The 19,911-nt window shown below is 35.1% G+C and overlaps 1 protein-coding gene across 15 annotated transcripts in view; it reads right to left on the bottom strand.

The window, feature by feature from the left end:
• Positions 1 to 7,337: 7,337 nt before the first annotated feature.
• POSTN (periostin) overlaps positions 7,338 to 19,911 on the bottom strand; it is a 37,137-nt gene continuing 24,563 nt past the window's right edge. For 2 of the 15 annotated variants that reach the window (XM_083821632.1, XM_083821625.1), the window contains 7 exons: positions 16,807 to 16,902; positions 16,154 to 16,243; positions 14,530 to 14,607; positions 14,002 to 14,082; positions 11,761 to 11,847; positions 9,679 to 9,720; positions 7,338 to 8,568 (listed from right to left, as the gene is read on the bottom strand). In XM_083821632.1, coding sequence (XP_083677758.1) covers positions 8,528 to 8,568; positions 9,679 to 9,720; positions 11,761 to 11,847; positions 14,002 to 14,082; positions 14,530 to 14,607; positions 16,154 to 16,243; positions 16,807 to 16,902 — 515 coding nt within the window. In that variant the 3' untranslated portion in view covers positions 7,338 to 8,527. The remainder of the gene's footprint in view (positions 8,569 to 9,678; positions 9,721 to 11,760; positions 11,848 to 14,001; positions 14,083 to 14,529; positions 14,608 to 16,153; positions 16,244 to 16,806; positions 16,903 to 19,911) is intronic. The other 13 variants (XM_083821635.1, XM_083821636.1, XM_083821639.1 and 10 more) reach the window with 8 other exon arrangements.

The raw sequence follows: 19,911 nt of genomic DNA, 5'->3' as shown, positions 1-19,911 counted from the left end.
TGTAATAATTCCTCATTGCACTGGTGTTTGAAAAATACATTTTATTATGGGAGAAGAAAGGAAATTATGTAGGGATGCTTCCAGCTCATAAGATTTTTTTAACAAATGTGATTGATTCTTTAAGTATTTTTAGAACTGTAGATATCCCTGTTTGAACAGAAGGATTGGACCAGATGACCTCTAGAAGTCCCTTCCAATCTCAGCCATTCTGTGATTCTATGATTTCATGAGCTATCCTAAACTATTACGGCACTATTAAGATAAAAAAAAGAAAAGAAAAGAAAAAAAAAAAGTGGCAAACCTATGAGGCGCTCTACACAGTAAATCAAAGAACATAGATTGTTCAACACCATAATATATTTCCAATTGCAGAGGTATTTCAGGAAAGTATGAGCAAGCTCATTACTGACATAAACAGGAATTCTCATCCTTGTTATGGCTAAACCAGTTGTCTTTTCTGCTGAAAGAGTACTTCATGGAATATGTCTGCCTAGTCTGATGGCAGCTAAGCCAGGAAGGAGAGCAGAATATGGGAAAAAGGCTCAGAGACTAGTGTGGGAGAAAGACTGTGGGAAGATACCACTTGCCTGGGCAAAGCATTACTGACTGTAACAGTGGGGAACACTCCAGCCTTGGCTAGGAGATTGATAACATGATCTAGTAAGACTTTTCCATCTGTAATGTCTCTGACTTATAGCTGGAGAAATAATAAATACACTCTCGATGTACAGCTGTTTTGTTCCAGACTGTTTGGATTGTGGCATGACATCTCTCTGGCTCATGCTTTCAGAGTCCTCGCTGAGGACTGGAGGTGGCGCACAGTAAGCACTCAGGTATTGTCTCAATAGAGTTAGGGCATCTTTGAGACACATGCCAGGAGACGTGATCTTGGAAATGTTCCTGGGGCTTTTGCAGACTTACACAGGAGGTATATGCATTGCAGTGGTCCCGTGCTCTTTTGCCAAGGTCTCAGCACTACAGAATAAGATTTCCCAAAGGCATTGCCAGCTTATCTGTAGCTATTTTCATATGAAAACATAAAAGAAAAAATATGCCACTATGTATCTCATTTTCGAATGTTCTTTTGCCAGCATTCCTATTTAAAATTTGTACTTACTGTATTTCCTGTGTCTAACCAGCTGGGATCAAGAAATTAGTTGTCCTTCCACCTTCACTGGAAAGAGCAGTCTTTCCGAATTAGATCATAGCTGCTTCCTTGTACAGTGGAGCAGAGCAGGGAGGCTTGGCAGTCTCAGTCACCACTGCATCTACATCTTCCACTGCTGTGTGGGCACTTTGTAATGAAAATGTTTACAAAAGACAGACACAAGTGCTGTTAAGTTCTTCAGAGGAATGGATGTAGGTGTCTGTAGAAAAGTGGATCTCTACTTGCTGCTGAGAATTGCAGGGGCTGGATTTGCCAGATTATGATAGATCAGTGGTGTCAGACTGACAGTGACAGGCAGGAGCCTTAGCTCTGAGGGTCTGTAGGGACAGTGAGGACCTTAAGAGGTCTCTTGGATATCATTCACAGTACAGTTAACAGCCTGAAGGGCCTGGGGTAAACTTGTGTAAATCATATCTCAAGTAACTCCTGACTGTGCCCTTGAAAATCTCCCCATCTCTTGACAGTACTTTTTGCACTGATGTATTTTTCTCACTTAATAAACATACTGTTTTAATTGTGTTTAATATCACATTCACATCACATGGCTTCAGTGTGGCCCTGACTCAGGTCACATGTTTATTTGTGGAAAATAAAGATGTTGAAAAAAACTGTTAAATATTCCTCTGTGAGAAAAAAAAAAAAAGAGGTAATTGGACTAACAATTAGAGGGCTAACCGACTGTGATTCAAACCAGACATGATTGAAACAACCCTAAAAAGTATCAGCAGGAGATATAATGAAATTCATGATTATGGAGTAAGCAGCATTCCTCTCCCTCTCCCTCTCCCTCTCCCTCTCCCTCTCCCTCTCCCTCTCCCTCTCCCTCTCCCTCTCCCTCTCCCTCTCCCTCTCCCTCTCCCTCTCCCTCTCCCTCTCCCTCTCCCTCTCCCTCTCCCTCTCCCTCTCCCTTCCTTTTTTTTTTTTCCTTCCATTTAAATATTATAGCAACTAATTTAAAACAGCTCAGCTGGATTTAAGCATGAGGTATATTATATAAAAATATATTAAAAAATCCAGTTCCAACTATTGTACATTGCTACATCTGTACTATAAATAGGATATGTGAATTAAGTGAAGCACTGGACACAATAGTTTGCTGTTAGAGCAGTCTGTATCATGGTTTTGGCCCATGCCATTTTGCACTTTTTGAGCCAATCCCATGCATTAATCTGTGAAGAACAGGTTCCAGGAAATATTCCAACAGTATGGAGAAGACTGCACAGATGTGGCTTTCTCTCTTCCTCTAACCCTGCCCCAGCATGCTTTGCATTCTCAGTTAACTCCTGTACATTTTACCACAATCCATATAATGGAAAATTTCTGTGTCATGTAAAGACACAATCCTCAGTGTACCATCTTATTTTACACACTCTAAAACAGGAGTTAAAAATTCCCCCTTTCTCTCAAGAAAATTAGGTCACAGGAATACCAAGTAGTAAAAGAAGCTGAGGGCAAAGTGTTGTGCAGTGTGGATACAGACTGCATGTGCCAGTGTATATAACTGTAAGAGCAAATTATCTGGTTCTGTTTTTGTTTAGCAGTACAGATATGTAAAGTATAACCAAAAGTTAAGAAACCTGAGCATGCAAGAGATGCATCTCACCAGAAAGGGAAGTAGGAGTGCAAAGCCCAACACCTTAAGTGGTACTGTAAAACCAAAAATACTGGATGGTACCATGTATCTTTGAAATACAGTGGGCTAGATCTTCAGCTGCTCTATTTCCCTGCTACATGGATGTGAAGAGATGACAGGACTGGGGAGGGTGGAATTTACACTCCCTGCGGCGACTGCAGTCTAAGGACAAGGCAAGCCACCTACAGCAGAGAGCAATGTAAGAGAGAGACTTTACCAGATCCATGGCATGTTTTACTTTGCAAGTGCAGCTGTCTAAAGTCATACAAGCAATAGGATATCATAGCATAGAGAATGGACAGTAATTTACAGCATGTTAATCACATTGATCCAAATTAAGTTCTCATCTCTTTAGATTTTATTCCTGGACAATTTTTCTGTGCCATTTCAGTATACTACAGGAAAGCACAAACCTTTTTTCTTGATATAACATTCTAAGAATGCTGACCTTAAAAACATAATCTCTTACTTTTCTACTTGGGTGTCTCAATTATATCAGCAGGTGCTTCACATGATGATGTCCTACTAGAGTTCTCTGAATACGTATAATGCTGCATCATATAACTGTTAGTGACTCCAGCTGTCATGACCAGCTTATGAAACTCATGAAGATGAGTGGACTTTATGATCCAAAGTGTTAGTGCTGATGTCATTCCTCTGAGTAGTAACTTTTTTTTAATGAGGAAGAAATCGATAACAGAAAGCTTGAGCTTTGTGGTCTTTAAAGGATGCCATTTAGAGCAGAAAGAAAAGAAATATTTTCATATGGTATGACATTATGAATAAATTACTACAGCTGTAAAGGAGACTGCAAAATCTCTTGAATAAAAGCTTTCAGTCATTAATGTGCTGTGTTCCTCATGATGTAGTATCATCTTGGTATTATTTTATTAACTAGTTTTACCATAAGGAATTATCCTCTTTTCCATGTATAATCTGTAGTTAATATTTCCTCTTCTGTGCTAGCAGTTAAACACAAAACTCATATATAACTGAATTTTTATTTAATACTGGTTAAAATAGAGGTAAACCTCAGATGTGAACTTTTTTTATATATTTTGTTCTTGCTATACTGAAAAAACAACACAAATATTGGCAAGCCTTTATGCTGTCATGCTTGCATTTTCTTGAAAAGTTATGAAAAACATACTTTTGGTTAAAAGTGACAAGAAGAATGTGAGCTTCTGAAATCTTAACTCCTGTGGCTTATGCAGAAGAGAAATGGAGACCTTTTTTTAATAACTGAACAAGAAGCCCTGTGCTATCATGAATATCAAAAAGACTTTCTACAGCACACACAATCCAATTACAATGGGGAGGCCTTACTGTAATATTTCCCTTCTCTAGTTAATATATATGTGAACATATTTCTCACTTTGAGTGGCATGTGGAGGTATTTAATGTTTGCCTGATATCCACTGGCAAAGAACTTGAGAAAATGTAAGTTGCTGGCTATATGTATTTGAGGAGATTGGATTCTGCTCTGGACCGTTCTCAAGGCTACCTAGAAGAACAAAATAAACAGCTTCACAGTCTCCATATGAAGCACGTGTACATCCAGGAGGATGCCTTCTTGAGAACGTGACAGTTTGTAGTAGGCCTACCTAGCTGCTGTCATACCACACAAAGTACCACCATCAGAGTAACAGGATGTCAATTTGTTTTGATGTTAGCTAGTGATGAGAAAACCAGACAAAACGTGTGATCTAGAAAACAGTGAAATGAACAGGAATTCTAGAGAGGATTATTTATTTATTTATTTATTTATTTATTTATTTATTTTCTTTGACTGCTTCCATCTGTAAAACTAAGACATTTACATTAAGTTTTTTTGTAAAGTACTTGGGGATCTGTCTGTTGACTAAAATAAAATAACTATTTTTCCTGTATTTTCCAAACACGAGAACAGGTATGTTAACATCTATTTAATACTTTTACTAAAAACTAATCTCAAAACACATGCTAAAACAGAAAGAACATCTTCTTGTGATTTTCATAAGTTATTTAAATTCTATTAAATCTTTAGACAGTCAGATTTTAGAGTGTTCTAACCAACTTTATTGCTAGTCATAAACACTGGCAAAAAACAGCAATGTTAAAGAAATAACTTTTTGTCAGTTTGATTGATACTATTGGCTACCACTCTGAGAGTCTGAAAGAAGAATGCAACTGTACCTATGCAACGTTGTTGTAAACAGTATTTTATTTTATGTTCTCTTAAATTCAATGTATAACCTGAAAACATTCTGTCTGGTGTTCTCTCAAAAATTCCTGCAATTTTTTGGAAAATAGCTAATATCAAAAGTCTCCATTTCACACAAACAGCATTTAATTGAAATACAGAGCCTCTGAGAAAATGTAAAACATATTTCTTTACAAAATATCAGAATAATCTTTTTAAATATTAAGATTTTTGAAGATTTTCAATCTTTTTAAAAATAATTGTTCATGGTAAATTGTTCACGGAGTTTGTATGAAATGTCACATTAGTCTTTCAAAAATAATGAAAAAAAAAGCCAACATTGAATACACATGGCTGAAATAGACTTTTAAATGCACTAATGAAAATAGTTACTCAAATATTGCTACAGAAGAACATCAGAGATGACATTTTTCCACTTATTTTAAAATTTCAGCATTGTCATTTTTGATTTTGCAACATTTTTGGATATATTTCTTGGGGGCCTGGAGTAATGGAGAGTTTTGTTTTGTTTCGTTTTGTACAAATATTGCATTTGCCTATACTACTAGAGTTCCTACAGTTGTGTCAAGAGGGTGCTGGTTGAGTGGTCATTGGTGAGAGCACTGACATGTTACCCCAGGTAATTTTAAGGATCTTAAAAGCAGCAGCAAAAGAGTAAGAGAGAAAGATTTAACCCAAAGGCTGGTGTCTATAGGAACAGCAAAATTTACTCTTCTCACCCAGTACCAAGGTTGACAGGATATTATTTAATCTTAAAAATATGAACCCTGACAGGAAAAGGTAGTATAAGAAATTTGATTCTGATACCCATGTGATGTAAAAATCAGGCTGTATATTGCAGTACTCCTGTTCAACAAAGGCTGAGAAAAAGGGTGGGTGAGACATTTACTGCTTCATATAAAGGAAGAATCAGATGCTATTAACATTTTTTTTTCTCCTGTTTTTAGGTCTTCTTTCATTGGTTTCATGTAGTCATGTTCTGAATGGGTAGGGTACACTGATGGGAATGTGTAGCAGAGTATGGGAAGACGTGCATGTGGATGTCAGTCATATATTAATTTTTGAACCTCTTTGCCACTTACAGATCAATTTGGAAAAGAGATATTGAACACAGAATACAGAAATCTATCAGAAACAAAGTATCATTGATTTCTTAGGTATTTGATCATCTCTCCAGTCTCCTCCAACAGTAATTGTGGTCAGAAAATATTTTCTCAAATTTTCAGTCTTCTCCACTGACATTAGGTGTCTAAGTACTGCTCTGAACTTAATCTGAAAAACTGTTTTTATTGAAACCTTTACTCATTAGTCTCTGCTTACTGTGTTTGTGGTTTAATTTTTTCAGTGACATTAAAAGGGAGTCTGTTGCTGTGACAACTGTGAGGTCCTTCTCTATCAACCCAGTGGTTGTTGTTATGATGATATCCAATTTGTGGCCTGTCACAATCTGAAGCCACTTTGTTAAAAAGGCTTGTGGATGAAACATATATTATCATAGTCTTGGTGTATGGACACATACGCCATTCTAATTTCCTGGAACATTGTGATTGTCTTTCTCTCATTGATATGCCTCTCCTTTTTGGGTAGCAGAGAGCACAGACACATCCCTCCCCTAGCATAGAATCACAGAATGGTTTGGATTAGAAGGGACATTTGGAGATAAACCAGTCCAGAATCCCTGCCATGGTCCAAGAGCATCGTTCACATAGCAACATAGAATGATTTGACTTAGAATGGATTTCTAAAGTCTGCTCTTCAAAATATTGACTGAACATCTTATAATGACGTATCAGTGAAGAGAGCATAATAAAGTTCATGTTTTAATGACAGCAAAAGACTCTGGGGAAAGGTGACAGTTTTAATTCATCCTCTGGGCAGTACTGAGAGGCCTCATTCTCACCTAAAAGTTCTTACCAGGGTTAGAAGCCATCCTTCCACCCAAGCACTTGTCCTGGTTTCAGCTAGGATAGAGTTAATTTTCCTCCTAGTAACCACAACAGCACTCTAACAATAGATAGTGGGGTCACCTTATTGAGATACTCTGTCAGCCCAGTAAGTCTACAAAACATAACAGTCCAGTGCTCAGGTATCTTTTCCACTCATAAGGAAATTGAGATGATAGTGTTCACAGTATGTGATTATTGAATTAAGGGAAGTTTTGAATTCTGTTTAAGGAGAATGATGCAGTTAGAGCATTAATTTGTTGTAGGTGAGAAAGGGAAATATCTGCTTGCTTCTCTGAGGGCAAATTTTTAATCTAAAAACAACACTAACAGTTTAAGAATATTTACAATTTGCTTTCTCATAAAAAAAGATTTACAAATACAAGGACATTTAGACAACTTGTTTATTGAGTATTTCTTTCAAAACAGAAGTATAAAAGCACATCAGATAACTCCTCTTAAACTTTGGTCTGCAGAACTAAGGCACTTTGAACATGTTCTTTCTTACTCCGTGAGTAATTGTTTTCCAACTTTCATTAATAAAGGCAAACAATTTTTATGAGTACAAAACTAGAGTTATAAAAATGACATAATTTACAGACAACTCCGCATTAGTACCAGACATTAGCAAAGCATGTTTTGATATAAAAGCTTTCAGACCTAGGCTCATTTTTGTAACACCTTTTTCCACGCAGAGATAACTGTTTGCATGCATTTTAATTATCCCTTCTATAATCCACTTTAGTAATCAAAAGACATATTTAGGGAAAAGTCGGAAAACATTTAAGAATTTCAGTATATATGTTGTTATAGGATTCCTTTAATGGGAATTATTTTTTCATATAAATAAAGGTCAGCATGATCACAAATACACTTTAGAAAGCTTATAACATTTTATTTTTCCCTTCTTAAAAGTTTCCATTAGCCATGTTACCAGAAGGCATTTGGATATGTGATGTAGAACAAGAAAAGATACATTTGTCTGTTTAGACATATAATATTTGTCTGTTTAGAAAAGGTAATGTTACTGGTGTCAGAATTACATTAAAAATACTATGAATTTTGGCTTACAAAAAACATACAATACTACTGAACCAAAAGTGCTACATTAACACTCTTATTTCCTTACATTACTTATTCTAAAAGTCATCTGATTTTTTTTTCCTAGAAATGATCTAATTTCATTTATATTTCTCATTTAGTAGAAATAAAAATAATAATAAAAATACATTCTGCATTGTTCCCTGCTGTTTTTGAATCCAATCGTGCAAGCACTTACTAGCCAGCTTAAAAGGGAATCCTGGTTCTACAGAAGCTGATGGAAGTTTTGCTTGTGCCTTTAGCAGTTCCAGGATCCCACCTTGCATAATGCTTACTATCAAGAGCAATTACAGCACCTTGTGAGAATTATGCCAGTAGTGAGCATCTGCATTTTCACATCTTTTTGTGGATTCATGGTTCAGTTTACATTGTTATCAAAACACCTTGTTTTCTAATATTCTTTTTTCAAAACAGTTTCTCTTCATCTCAAACACCATGCCATTAATTTGTAATTCTGTGGATTTTATCTTGAAAAGCTTTTAAGAATAAGCTAGTCTTGTCCTCCTTCTTGCTGATCCCCCTGGGGAAAAAAAATAAAAAAAAAATATATAACCTATGATTATATGTAATATAGTTAAACTAGATACTGCATTTACGGGTGAAACAGACGTGAATAGGAAAGAATGATGCTGAATCCTTCACTGTCATACTGGCAGGCAGAAAATTATAGTGATCTCTCAGCTTCTCAATAGATTCAAATAATGTGCAAACAGTGAATACAAATCCTGCACTGGGGAATCCCACAGTGCCATTTTCACAGTATCAGATTCCAGAATAAGATCTTACTTTGACACCTTGTCCTGGTTTCAGCTATCATAGAGTTAATTTTCCTCCTAGTAGCTGATATGGTGCTGTGTTTGGGATTTAAGATGAAAATCATGTTGATAACAGGCTCATGTTTTAATTGTTGCAGAGCAGTGCTTACACTAAGCCAAGAAATTTTCAGCTTCTAACACCATCCCACCAGTGAGGAGGCTGGGGGTCCAGCTGTGAGGGGACAGAACCAGGACAGCTGACCCGAACTGGACAAAGTGATATTCCATACCACAGGGCATCATGCTGAACAATTAATATGGGGTTATGGGGTGGATGGCCAGGGTGGGGGGACCATTGCTCAAGGACGGGCTGGGCATTGGTCAGTAGGTAGTGAGCAATTGCATGGTGCATCACTTGTTTTGTACACATTATTATTATTATTAATCATTTCTTTTTCTTTTCTGTCCTATTAAACTGTCTTTATCTCAACCCACAAGCTTTTTTTTTTTTTTTCCCCCCCGATTCTCTCCTCCATCCCACTGTGCAGGGAAGGGTTAGTGAATGGCTGTGTAGTGCTTTGCTGTGTGGCAGGTTAAACCACAACACACCTTTATTCTATTGTGAAACATGGTTTGAACGAAGCACATAACGTAAGTTCTTTTCAGATAGAAACATATATATAAAGAGTATACAAGCCTGTTAATTAACAATAGCAAGTCTTGTTAATTTTTTTTTTTTAAAGCATAAAAGCAACTCTTCCCTTTGGAACTCTGTTTTCTTAAGCTTCTGTGTACCCTCCACCCTTTACTTTAAACATATCTGAGAAAAATGTTTGATAGAAGTTAAAAATTTTAAATATATGTTTTGCTTTTACCTTGTGTCCTCTTGTTTGCTTGTACTTTCCGTACAGGTGCTTCTAGAAAATAGAAATGTTTCAGTCAGAATTTATTTGTTAGAGCTTTTGAAAACTCTTTAAAAATCTTGGAAACCTATTGTACACTTGTAATGTCTTCAAGTTTTTAAGGTTTTTTAATGAATTAAGGATTCTGATCCATTAGTATGTTGATGTGATCACCTGAAACATGAATGCGAATAATAAATACAGTGCACACATTTCCATAATTTGTGTTCTTCCATCAATTCTTACCTACATTTCAAAAGTATTTTTAAGTTTTAATAGTATGAATTATTCATACTGATCTCTTGTGGATGGTTGCATGATGTAGGCATGGGCCAGGACATTTTTCCCATACTCTTCACACAGCAAAAGCCATCTGACACTGTCAGTGATGTGCAATCATGTTAATGTACTGCCCAGGACTCGGTCTCAGATTTTGGCAGAGGAAGTTCAGATTTCCTTGCAGGGCACACTATAGACATTTATTCAAGAATTATATATAAATGATATGCTTGAATCTCAGCCATTGCAAGATGTCAGCCACATTTCCAGCTGCATTTGGGCCTTGATATATAACTGCACTGTGAGCCCACAGTATCACTTCACATTAACAGGTCAGCTTATTTTCTCAGAAACTTCTGTTTTAAAGGGTACAGCGAAGCAAGGGACATTGTATAGGTACCACCCTCATTAGCAGATATGTCTGTTTTCCAAAAGACCAATTCTCTGAAACTACAGACACTTTTTCCTCTCTCTAATCAAACCTTGATGTAATTTTTAAAACCAAGTGTCTCCTCATTAGGAGAGAAAACACTTCAAAAACTTTAAAGAGAATTCTTCTCTCACAGAAATGTTACTGTAGTATATTTCGTTCTTTACAGACATAAAGTACTTGTACATTTGCTTAACTAGCCACATGCAGTTGCCTTTTCATCTTGAGGTACAGGGTATGTAAACACAATGCCCTGAAATATAGGCTTCATTACTGCTGAGGTAAAATACTGGGCATCTGCACCAAGTTAAAGAAAATTGCAAGTTCTGCACCACCTTAACAAGGAGAGAACATGGCCCATACAAACTTGTGTGTTTTCTGGTAAAGCTCCATGTCTGAAAATCACACCCATCTCTCATTTTCAAGCAATAGTTGACTTCCTTGCATGCCTTGTACTACCCAACATTGAAGTTTACAAATAATTGTGGTATAGCTTCAGTATTTGCTATAAACTTCAAAATGCAAAAAGTAGAAACATATTTATTTCTTAAACACCACTATCCACAAGCCATATTTTTATTATGAATTTGTATTTCAAAGGCTGACAGACTAAATAAATTCTTACTCTGCATCATTAGAATTGGAAAAGGACATACATTCAAATACAAGAGAAACCCTAAACAAACTACTTTTTAACTTGGAATAAATAAATAAATAAAGATTGCTAAACTTGAAAAACGAATTCCTGGCATATACCCAGGCTGAACTGAGGCTGAACTGTATTTGATTCCTCATGTTGGACCTCCAGACCATTCAGCTTTTTCAAAACCAAGAGTTTCCCTTATTAAATAGGATAAGACTAGAGAAATTCCAAGACCCCGTAAGATTTACCCTTCCCCAGAGATCATATTCCCTCCACCCCCCTCTTACCAAGTTGAGAACCCAACAGATCACATTGACAGATCACATTAAAACTGACAAGAAATAACTCAAGTTAAAAACAACTCACGTGGTCTTCTTCTGGATGTGCTGCTTAGAGAAAATGCAATTCTTATGGTGCATGTTCCTTCATTTGTTTTACCTAAGCTTTGTGGTTTAGACATTTCCTCTTGTCTACTATGCCTGCCAAATCTTTTAGTTACTTTTAGACACAAGACAAGCCTCAACATTTTCTCTGCAACATCAGTGAAAGAATTCTTTTCCGAAACAATCAAAAAACTCTTCTTGCTAAAATATTGGCTTCAGACCTAAGTAATTTCTGTGAATAAAAGCTACAAATCCCCACCTAGAATGATCACTTCAGACAAGTGAGGTCTTAGTGATACTGGATTTTTAGACAAACTAACCTTCCAAATGGACTTTCTTGATTTCTCTCTCGATAATCTGTGGCTCTCCCTCAATTACTTTAGTAACCTTGGTGTACTCAGTTCCAGCTACAATAGGCATTAAAAACAAATGAGTTAAATCTGGGACAGCATTTTTTCATGTGCAAGGAACCATAAGTGGAAACAATGCTGTTTTGGGGGTGTAGGTATATGCAGGCCACTATGGCATTCATGATGTAAAGTCCTCCTGATTTTCTTGGCCCTGACACAGGTGATGCCTTCTCTAGGGCTGAAAGTCATTCATTGTAATCTTGGATTGTAGTTTGTTTCAGCAAAGACTGCCAATTGTAATAAGCAGTGCTGGACATTATATGAGTTGAATTACAGCCCATATAAAATCTTTTATTTTATACAGTGGGAATACATCCATTTGCGTTGGGACTCAGATTTAAGTGCTTAGGAAATTTTCAGTAAAACAAGCATTTTGACATAGACAAGAGGGCCATAAAGCACTATCACCAATAACACTAACAGCCATAAAGCAGTGTGTGTATCTGCTTTTATTGGCCCGAAAGTATGGTAAGATATTATAATGGAAGACAAGGGTATCTGACTGGATAAATCATGGGAAAGACAGAAAAAAATCAAATTAAAACAAGAGACAGAAATCTGCCTATTTGTCCCCATTCTGTAAAGCAGGATGCTTATGCAAACTAACATATAATAGCAAGGAAAAATAGCAAGAATTCAAGAGACAATATTGTCTTTTCCAAATTTACTGCAGATAAATTATTTCTTACTTTTCTATACAATGATAGGATCACTATAAGATTTATCTTTATAGACTATATCTATTTAATTGTATATCTCTGTAACTGAAGAATTTTGAACATTCTGGTATAAATTTTACTCCTGCTTTTTATAGCCTCGTTAAGACCAGTAGAATATAGTCCAACAGATGGAGGGATTTTTTTTTTGATATATTTTCTTATTTTCAACTCTCTTTTTAAATATTCGCTGCTGAAATAGGCAGCTCCAGAGAGCAACTCTCACACTTAGGATAGGATACGATGAAAAACCCTCTAGATCATATTTCTCTCCAATGAGCACAGAAAAATCCTGGCTAAGATCTGCAAAACTAAGATTTGATTGTTTAAAATAGCAGAAAGAAATACAGTCATATTCATGGCCATATCATGTTTTGTCTCTAAGACTAGCTACATTATCAACCAGCATGTTTTTGTTTGATGAAGAAACTGCTATGACATTCAGCCATCACTAAATTCTTGTGATTCTGAGGTTTAAGTTACATATACAGAAGAGTGCTTGTGAAAAGCTACAAGATTTAGTTCTGTGTACACATGGCTGAACTTAGTATGAGCTACTTAAGTAGTATTTGAGTTAGTAACTTACGAGAAAGTGAACATAATATGAATTCGATTCAGCTAATTTATGCCAGGAGAAATATCCATACATATTTTGAGCCTCTCACTCAGGTTTACATTGACCCTTACTAAAAGCACAATACTTGAATTCTCTTTTTTTATTCCCCATTGCTATTATAGATAGTGATTCTAATCTATACATTAAGCAGAAAACATTCCAAATTTATAGATAGATTAATTTCATAAGCACAAGTTTGTTTACCAGTTTTCTACAGCTACTGGTTATATACTGCCAAAACTGTTAGAATTAAGAGAGCAAGAAGGAAAGAAAACCGTTCTTTGGAACATTATATTTGAAAAGAGTTGAGGTTAATGCCTTGATATCCGTCACCTGTAAGCTTTGAAAGAGGGATGCTAAACATGCCTTTAATTATTAATTTGAGGGCAATGAATATTCATTTCTGGATGACTGATAAGTAAGGTGAATTTGGCCTATTACAATATTTTCTATTTCATAAATGTTTTTCACAGATTTAAATTTGCTGAGTAAAAAGGTTCACAGCTTGTGGAATAAATCTTCATTGCTCCCCTGGGTTTTAATTAGATAACTTTTTAAAGACTGAGAAAACAATTAAATTTTTATCTATTTGTCATGACTGATATCATACCAAAATTAATTAATCAAACTTTGGCACTTGTTTCCTTTTTATGTGCATCTGGCACTTCCTGTATGTCTTTTTTTTTTTTTTTTTTTTTTTCCTATTGAAGTTTAATTTTTGCTAGATCAGTCTTTAAAATGTTGAACTAGACAAATCTGAGAGAGGTTTCAGTTATCATAACCTGTTACAACAAGGTTAGTTGTAATACACTGAATTACCTCCCTGCAGAAGTCTTTTGATTTCCTCATCTTCGAGTAAATGACCATCACCTTCAATAAATTTGGTCACCTTGGTAACCTCTGATAGGATACAGGTTATGGCAAAAAAATTGATTGACAGAAAATATTTGACAATCCTATAACAGCATATTAATGACTTTATCCTGTTATAGCATTTTGCTGAATTACAAAAGTTATCTGTGATGATATTATGTTCCACGCTAAATACTGAAAACACCATATTGCATGACAAGCATAACTTAGTATTTATTAGACCCAGGCAGTCTCAGTTCTAGAGCTGACTGGAATGTGAAGATCAGAGACTCAAACCAGAATATTAAGTTAGGCCATTTCTCAGCTTTTCTGGCTTAATCTCTGATTTTGCAGAGTGAACATATTTGATGAAAACACATTTGAGTATCCATTCAGTGATTACTCAAGTAATATCATACTGGTTTTATTGCTGTCATTGTTTGTTTGTTTTTGATTGTCTGTTTTTAAAGAAGAAAAGAAAACAAGGATACTAACCTTCTTCAAGAAATTTCTTTAATTTTTCTTCATTATCTGAACCACCTGCAGTAATTCTGGTATATTTTATTTCAGGACCTAGAAAAAATATGATTTTTTTTTTTAAACAAGGACTTAACTTAGATATAGCACTATTGCCTTTTAAGTTATTTTTTTTCCTCAATTTAACCATTATGATGATTCTGTCTTTAACATGCTTTAATCTGCTTTTATGTTTTTTGTTTTGTTTGTTTGTTTTACCTTTCACTGTGTCCGAAACTGAAATGAAAGAGGACTACGAATAGCTTAGAACTATTCAGACAAGTAAGTAGGCAAATTTAACATAGTAAACATCTGCTCACAGTTTTAATAATTTTGTTGTATTAGGTCACAGATCAGGTATTTCCTCATTGTAAAATGGTCTGGATCCACTGTTGTAAAAGATGTTACTAATGTTGTAACAGCTATGAGTCATTTGAGAGTTTAGTGCAGAAATTCTTTATCAGTTTCTATTACAGAGAGAAGGAAATTTCAGGTCTGGAATGCTGGCATCATCTACATGATAATGACTATTTCATGTGGGCTATTATTGAAACTTGCAGTTCAGAAATGAGAAAATAATATTTTCTCTCCCAGAAATTTTCTGTTTTGAAAAATTATCCCTGATTTATTCAGAAACTACTGCTGTCTTTTTCACTGTTATAGTCATTTCATTCAGTTGCTTTCACTGTAGTAAATAGTTGCATGAGAATAACTTGCCTGGTTTCTTATTTCTCTCTTGCTTGAATGACTTAAATTGATTTTTTTCAGGATAAACTCAATACAAAGACTTTCTGCTAAGTCAATATTTCTGTAACACAGTCTTTCCTTTGCAACTGTTCTTGCAGACAGTATTTTAACTACAGTATACAAGTATTTATCCAAGGGAATCGAATGTGTTAGCAGAGAATTTGTGACTGTTTAAATATGCCTCAATCTACTCACTTCAATTTCTGTAAGTTTTCTAGGATTCTTAAACATAAAAATCTTCACAGTAGGTCAAATGTAACTGAAATTGGCCAAGGAGATTGAAAGCTACTGTACAAAAAGATAAAGGGACAGATGCTCATTACTTTTATTCTACATTAGCACTAAACAAATGTCTGCCTTTTGGATGTCAGAAAAAGATAGTCTCACCTTAAAAAGAAACATTTTATTTTTATTATTATTATAATTATATATTTTTTTCCTCAACTGAGTTTCAAGGAAGCCTGGAAAAACATGCAAAAGTAGGTGTCTACACACTGAAGGGCTAGTGCTGGTCAGATGAAGCCTACCTGGAGATATACAATACAAGTAACCTAAAAATTCACAAGCACACAAAAAATAAAAATAAAAATCTAAAATAAGACAGACTGAAAAATGCAAAAGAATAGTCTTAGCCTGAAATGGTATACATATGTATATGTATCAGACATATATAATTCTATGTGTATATGTGTAGCAGACTCTGAAAATCTGAGCTATACAATCTGAGCTATACATGGCAGTGGGAAGTAGCAGGAGGAAAATTCACCTCCTCAGGAAATGCATTTTAGGCATTAGGACAGGACTTAAGATGTTCTACTTTTGTATGTAATGGAGAACTTCACTCAACATGAATTACCTTGAATAATTCTTTCTTCTGTTACCTTTTTCTCTGTCACTTCCACAGGCCGCCCATCAATGATTTTGGTGTATGTTTTAATAATTGGTTCTACAAGGATTTTTAAATTGAAGATATTAATAAAGTGATTAGCAGTGTTACACTTGCTGGTTTTGAGACACCAAAACTTAATGAAGCACACAAGGAACAACCACAGAATATTTTAAGAAAAAATAAAAACACTGAGTAGACCAGGAGCTGTTTGTCCCAAATTTAAGATGACTACATGCTATTTTCTTTGAAACCACCCTAGATATGAAATCCTTAAAGCTCCTAGCAAAGCAAGAAACAAAGTTGATTTATTTGTCCGATAATGCTGCCTTTCTATCACAAGAATCACATCCTGCATTTTTGACTGCAGGACAACAATCAGCAAATAACTGAGACAGGCATTATGTCAGCATGCAGAACATTTCTAACACTGTCTTGACTGTAGCTATTAGGTACAGCTAAGGAAAAAAAATAAAATTGCCATACTTCCAGAAGGTCCTGTTAAAAATAAGTCCATTGTCTAACATATCACAGAAACCACCTGCACTCAAGTAAAAACAGTCCAGGAATAATTTATTTCAGATTTTAACTAATGCAAATTGAGTTGCTGAAAGCATACCAACCTCCATGTATCACTTTAGTTATTGTCTCCCCTTCCCTGACTATTTTGAACTCAGGTTCCCCTTCAATTAATTTAGTGAGCTGTGTAATAGATGGGTCTGTGACACAAGGAAAAAACAACATGTTACAAATAGTCATAAAAATATTTACGGTATTCCACAGGACTGAGATGAAGCTAGCATTATCACCCCTACCCTAATAAATCAGATGACCATAATGGAGAGGCCATAAATCTGAGATGGAGATGACCATAAATCTGAGAAGCCGTCTGCAGCAGTGGCTGTACAATCTTGTACTTCCTCCCATGTTGTCTTAAATTTAGATCCTGTTGTGCACTTACTATTTACAAATTTTGTTTTTGTGTATTGGGTATTTTTAACATCTGTTGACAAGTGTCAAACACAGATCCTCGGCAGCTGAAAGGAAGCTTTCTTGTATATATATTGGTAAAATGCCTAAACTGAGGCATTGCTGGAATGTTCTGCTGGGTTTTCATTTATTTATCTATCTTTTTATTTATTTATTTTTATTTTAAGCTAGACAGACTTAGGCAGTGGGCATATAGCCTAAAATAAAATAAATAGATTCAGAGATCAGCTTGGTAGGTTGTAAGGGTATTTGTCAGCAGTAATGACTACTGCCCTCTGAGTTTCATGGCAGATGTCATCTTGATTTCAATGGCCAAAACAAATAATTTGGTAATCTCTTATTCTTGTGCAATCCCCACAGATCACACTGATACAAATATATCTCTGTTTGGCAGGCTGGAGATAGACACCTAAAAAAATGAAGAACATACCTCTGATGCAGTCAATTAACTGACTAACATAGTGTTTTAGTTAAGCTGGTTTTGTAACACTTCCCCTATTCCCTGCTCAGAGTTAGAAATATAACACAGCCCATCTTTCACATGTTCTTGTGGTCCCTTAATCATATTTCTTTAAAATATTTCTTTAAATTATTTCATGTAAAAGTTGATTTTGCACAGAGGTTTTTTTTCTTTTTTTTTCTTTTTTTCTTTTTTTTTATAATCAGGATTTAATAATAGCTTTTGAATACATATGCCTGGGATTGAATTGCTGAGAGCAGTATGATTGAGGCTTACTAGTGTCCGTCAACAGTAACAAATTGAAGCATACGTTTTTGCAGCAGAAGATGATTGTACAGGTTAGATCTCAGAGCTAAGTAATTCGTTTATTTGCTGCAGATGTGATGATATGATAGGACCATAATGATTCCCAGTTATTACAGAACTCAATCTACTCTCAGTTTTAAACAGCTGAACTATTGCCTTTTCTTTTATTTTTTTATTTTCTAAGGAGTCTGATAGAAAAATATTCATAAATTTTGTAAAGAAGCAATCTTAAAAGACTCTTTGGGTTGCTTCTGTTCCAAATTCAGAGGTAATTTTGTATGTTGAGATATTAAATGCCAACATACATTGAAATTATCAATGTTAGTGAAAAAAAATCAAAGATATTTATTAATGTTTATAAATCCTTCACAAAACAAAACAAACTTCTAATTTATTTTACCTTCCTATGTGACTTATACCGTAGATGCATGCAGAACCTGTATTTTCCTGTATTTCCTAGTCAAGGATCAATCTTTTAAACATTCAATACACTAAGATTTGGGTTTCAACCAGATTTAACTGTTGAGATCTCTTTGAACTTGTCTATGTATGGGCAATGAAGCACAACTCAAGTAGATAACAGCCTCTAAAAAGACTTGGGATTTATTTTATTTTATTTTATTTTAAATGAAATCTCCCATCATGATCTGCTGGAACTTCTTGACATATGTTGCAAAAATTAACATGCAACGTTGCCAGATTTTTTTTTTTTTTTCAGACAATTGCGGGCATATGTGGTCTTGATGGGAGCTGCCAATCACTACTGTTACTGCTAGCAAGCTCAGAAGGGCCTAAATTGGCATTATTAGGATTATTTCTGAGTCATCAGCAGGAAGACTGTGCTGGCTAGAGATCCTTCTTTGAACAGGGTCCCAAAGCAGAAGTACTGTACTGGCAGTGGAAAGGAGTGACTCTTCAGTGCTCACTAACACCTGAAACTTTTTTTTTTTGTTTGTTTCCCTCTTTAGTGAAGAATGCTTAGTTGTACATTTGTACAGATATATACAAACATATAGCTCAGACAGTCATTTATCATTTTTTCTCATCTTCCAAATTTTATGAAAATTGCCTAAACTGTCTGCCCTGTCTCTGGATTTAACCTAGAACAGGTTCATCCAGAAAGTGATTCACCTTCATCTTGTAAAGACTAAGATATTTGGGTAATTTATCACATGGAATCATCTGCTAATTTATATTGCTTTGTAGCTCTGATTTCATGCTGGAGACTAGGCACCAAGGATTAGTATATATATATATGTATATAGTATCTAGTGCTAGGTGGGACAAAGCACAAACAAACTGTAGAACAAGTAAGCTCATGCCATTTCTGCTGGGAGAAAGTCCTCAGAGAAACACAGAAACAAAGTTTAATCAGTTTGGATAAAATATCTGGAAGATATTTTCAAGTGCCTTTGTTCTCAGTTGAACTTTACCAGATTCTTTTTTAGCATTTTCATTTCAGAAGAAAACTGGAGCACATAAGGGGTGACACTGGCCTAGTGAAACTAATGATGTTTTACTTAAGACATGAATCACAAGTGGTTTTACAGTCCCAGCCCAACTTTTTGTTCTCTTCAGTCCCACAACTAATCTTTAACTCATACTTTTGCCACAGAGAAATTGAAAAGAAAGTTTGGTTAACTGTCCTTTCCAGGCATCTGACAGATATTGGTATTTAGAACTGACTGAAAACTGTAGAGAAATTAACTGTTTGTTTGTTGTTGTTCTTGATTTTTGTTTGTTTGTTTTTAACTTTAATGTATAACAATTCTACTTCATTTTTTAAAATAACTATTTTAATAAAAAAATGGAAACATTTTAATTATAGAATCCAACTTTCTATATACTTTATATAAAATATAGTACTATTTGGGGCATTTTAAATAAATTATTTGGGATAAAAAAGACTTTTAAAAAAACGCATCTTAAAAATGCCCATACAAAAATTAAAAAAAAAAAATCCAGTTGGGGA

This window comes from Anser anser (assembly GCF_964211835.1).
Source record: "Anser anser genome assembly, chromosome: 1".
Lineage (NCBI taxonomy): Eukaryota > Metazoa > Chordata > Aves > Anseriformes > Anatidae > Anser > Anser anser.
The sequence above is the reverse complement of the archived record's forward strand: the minus strand, read 5'-3'. Positions and strand labels throughout refer to the sequence as shown.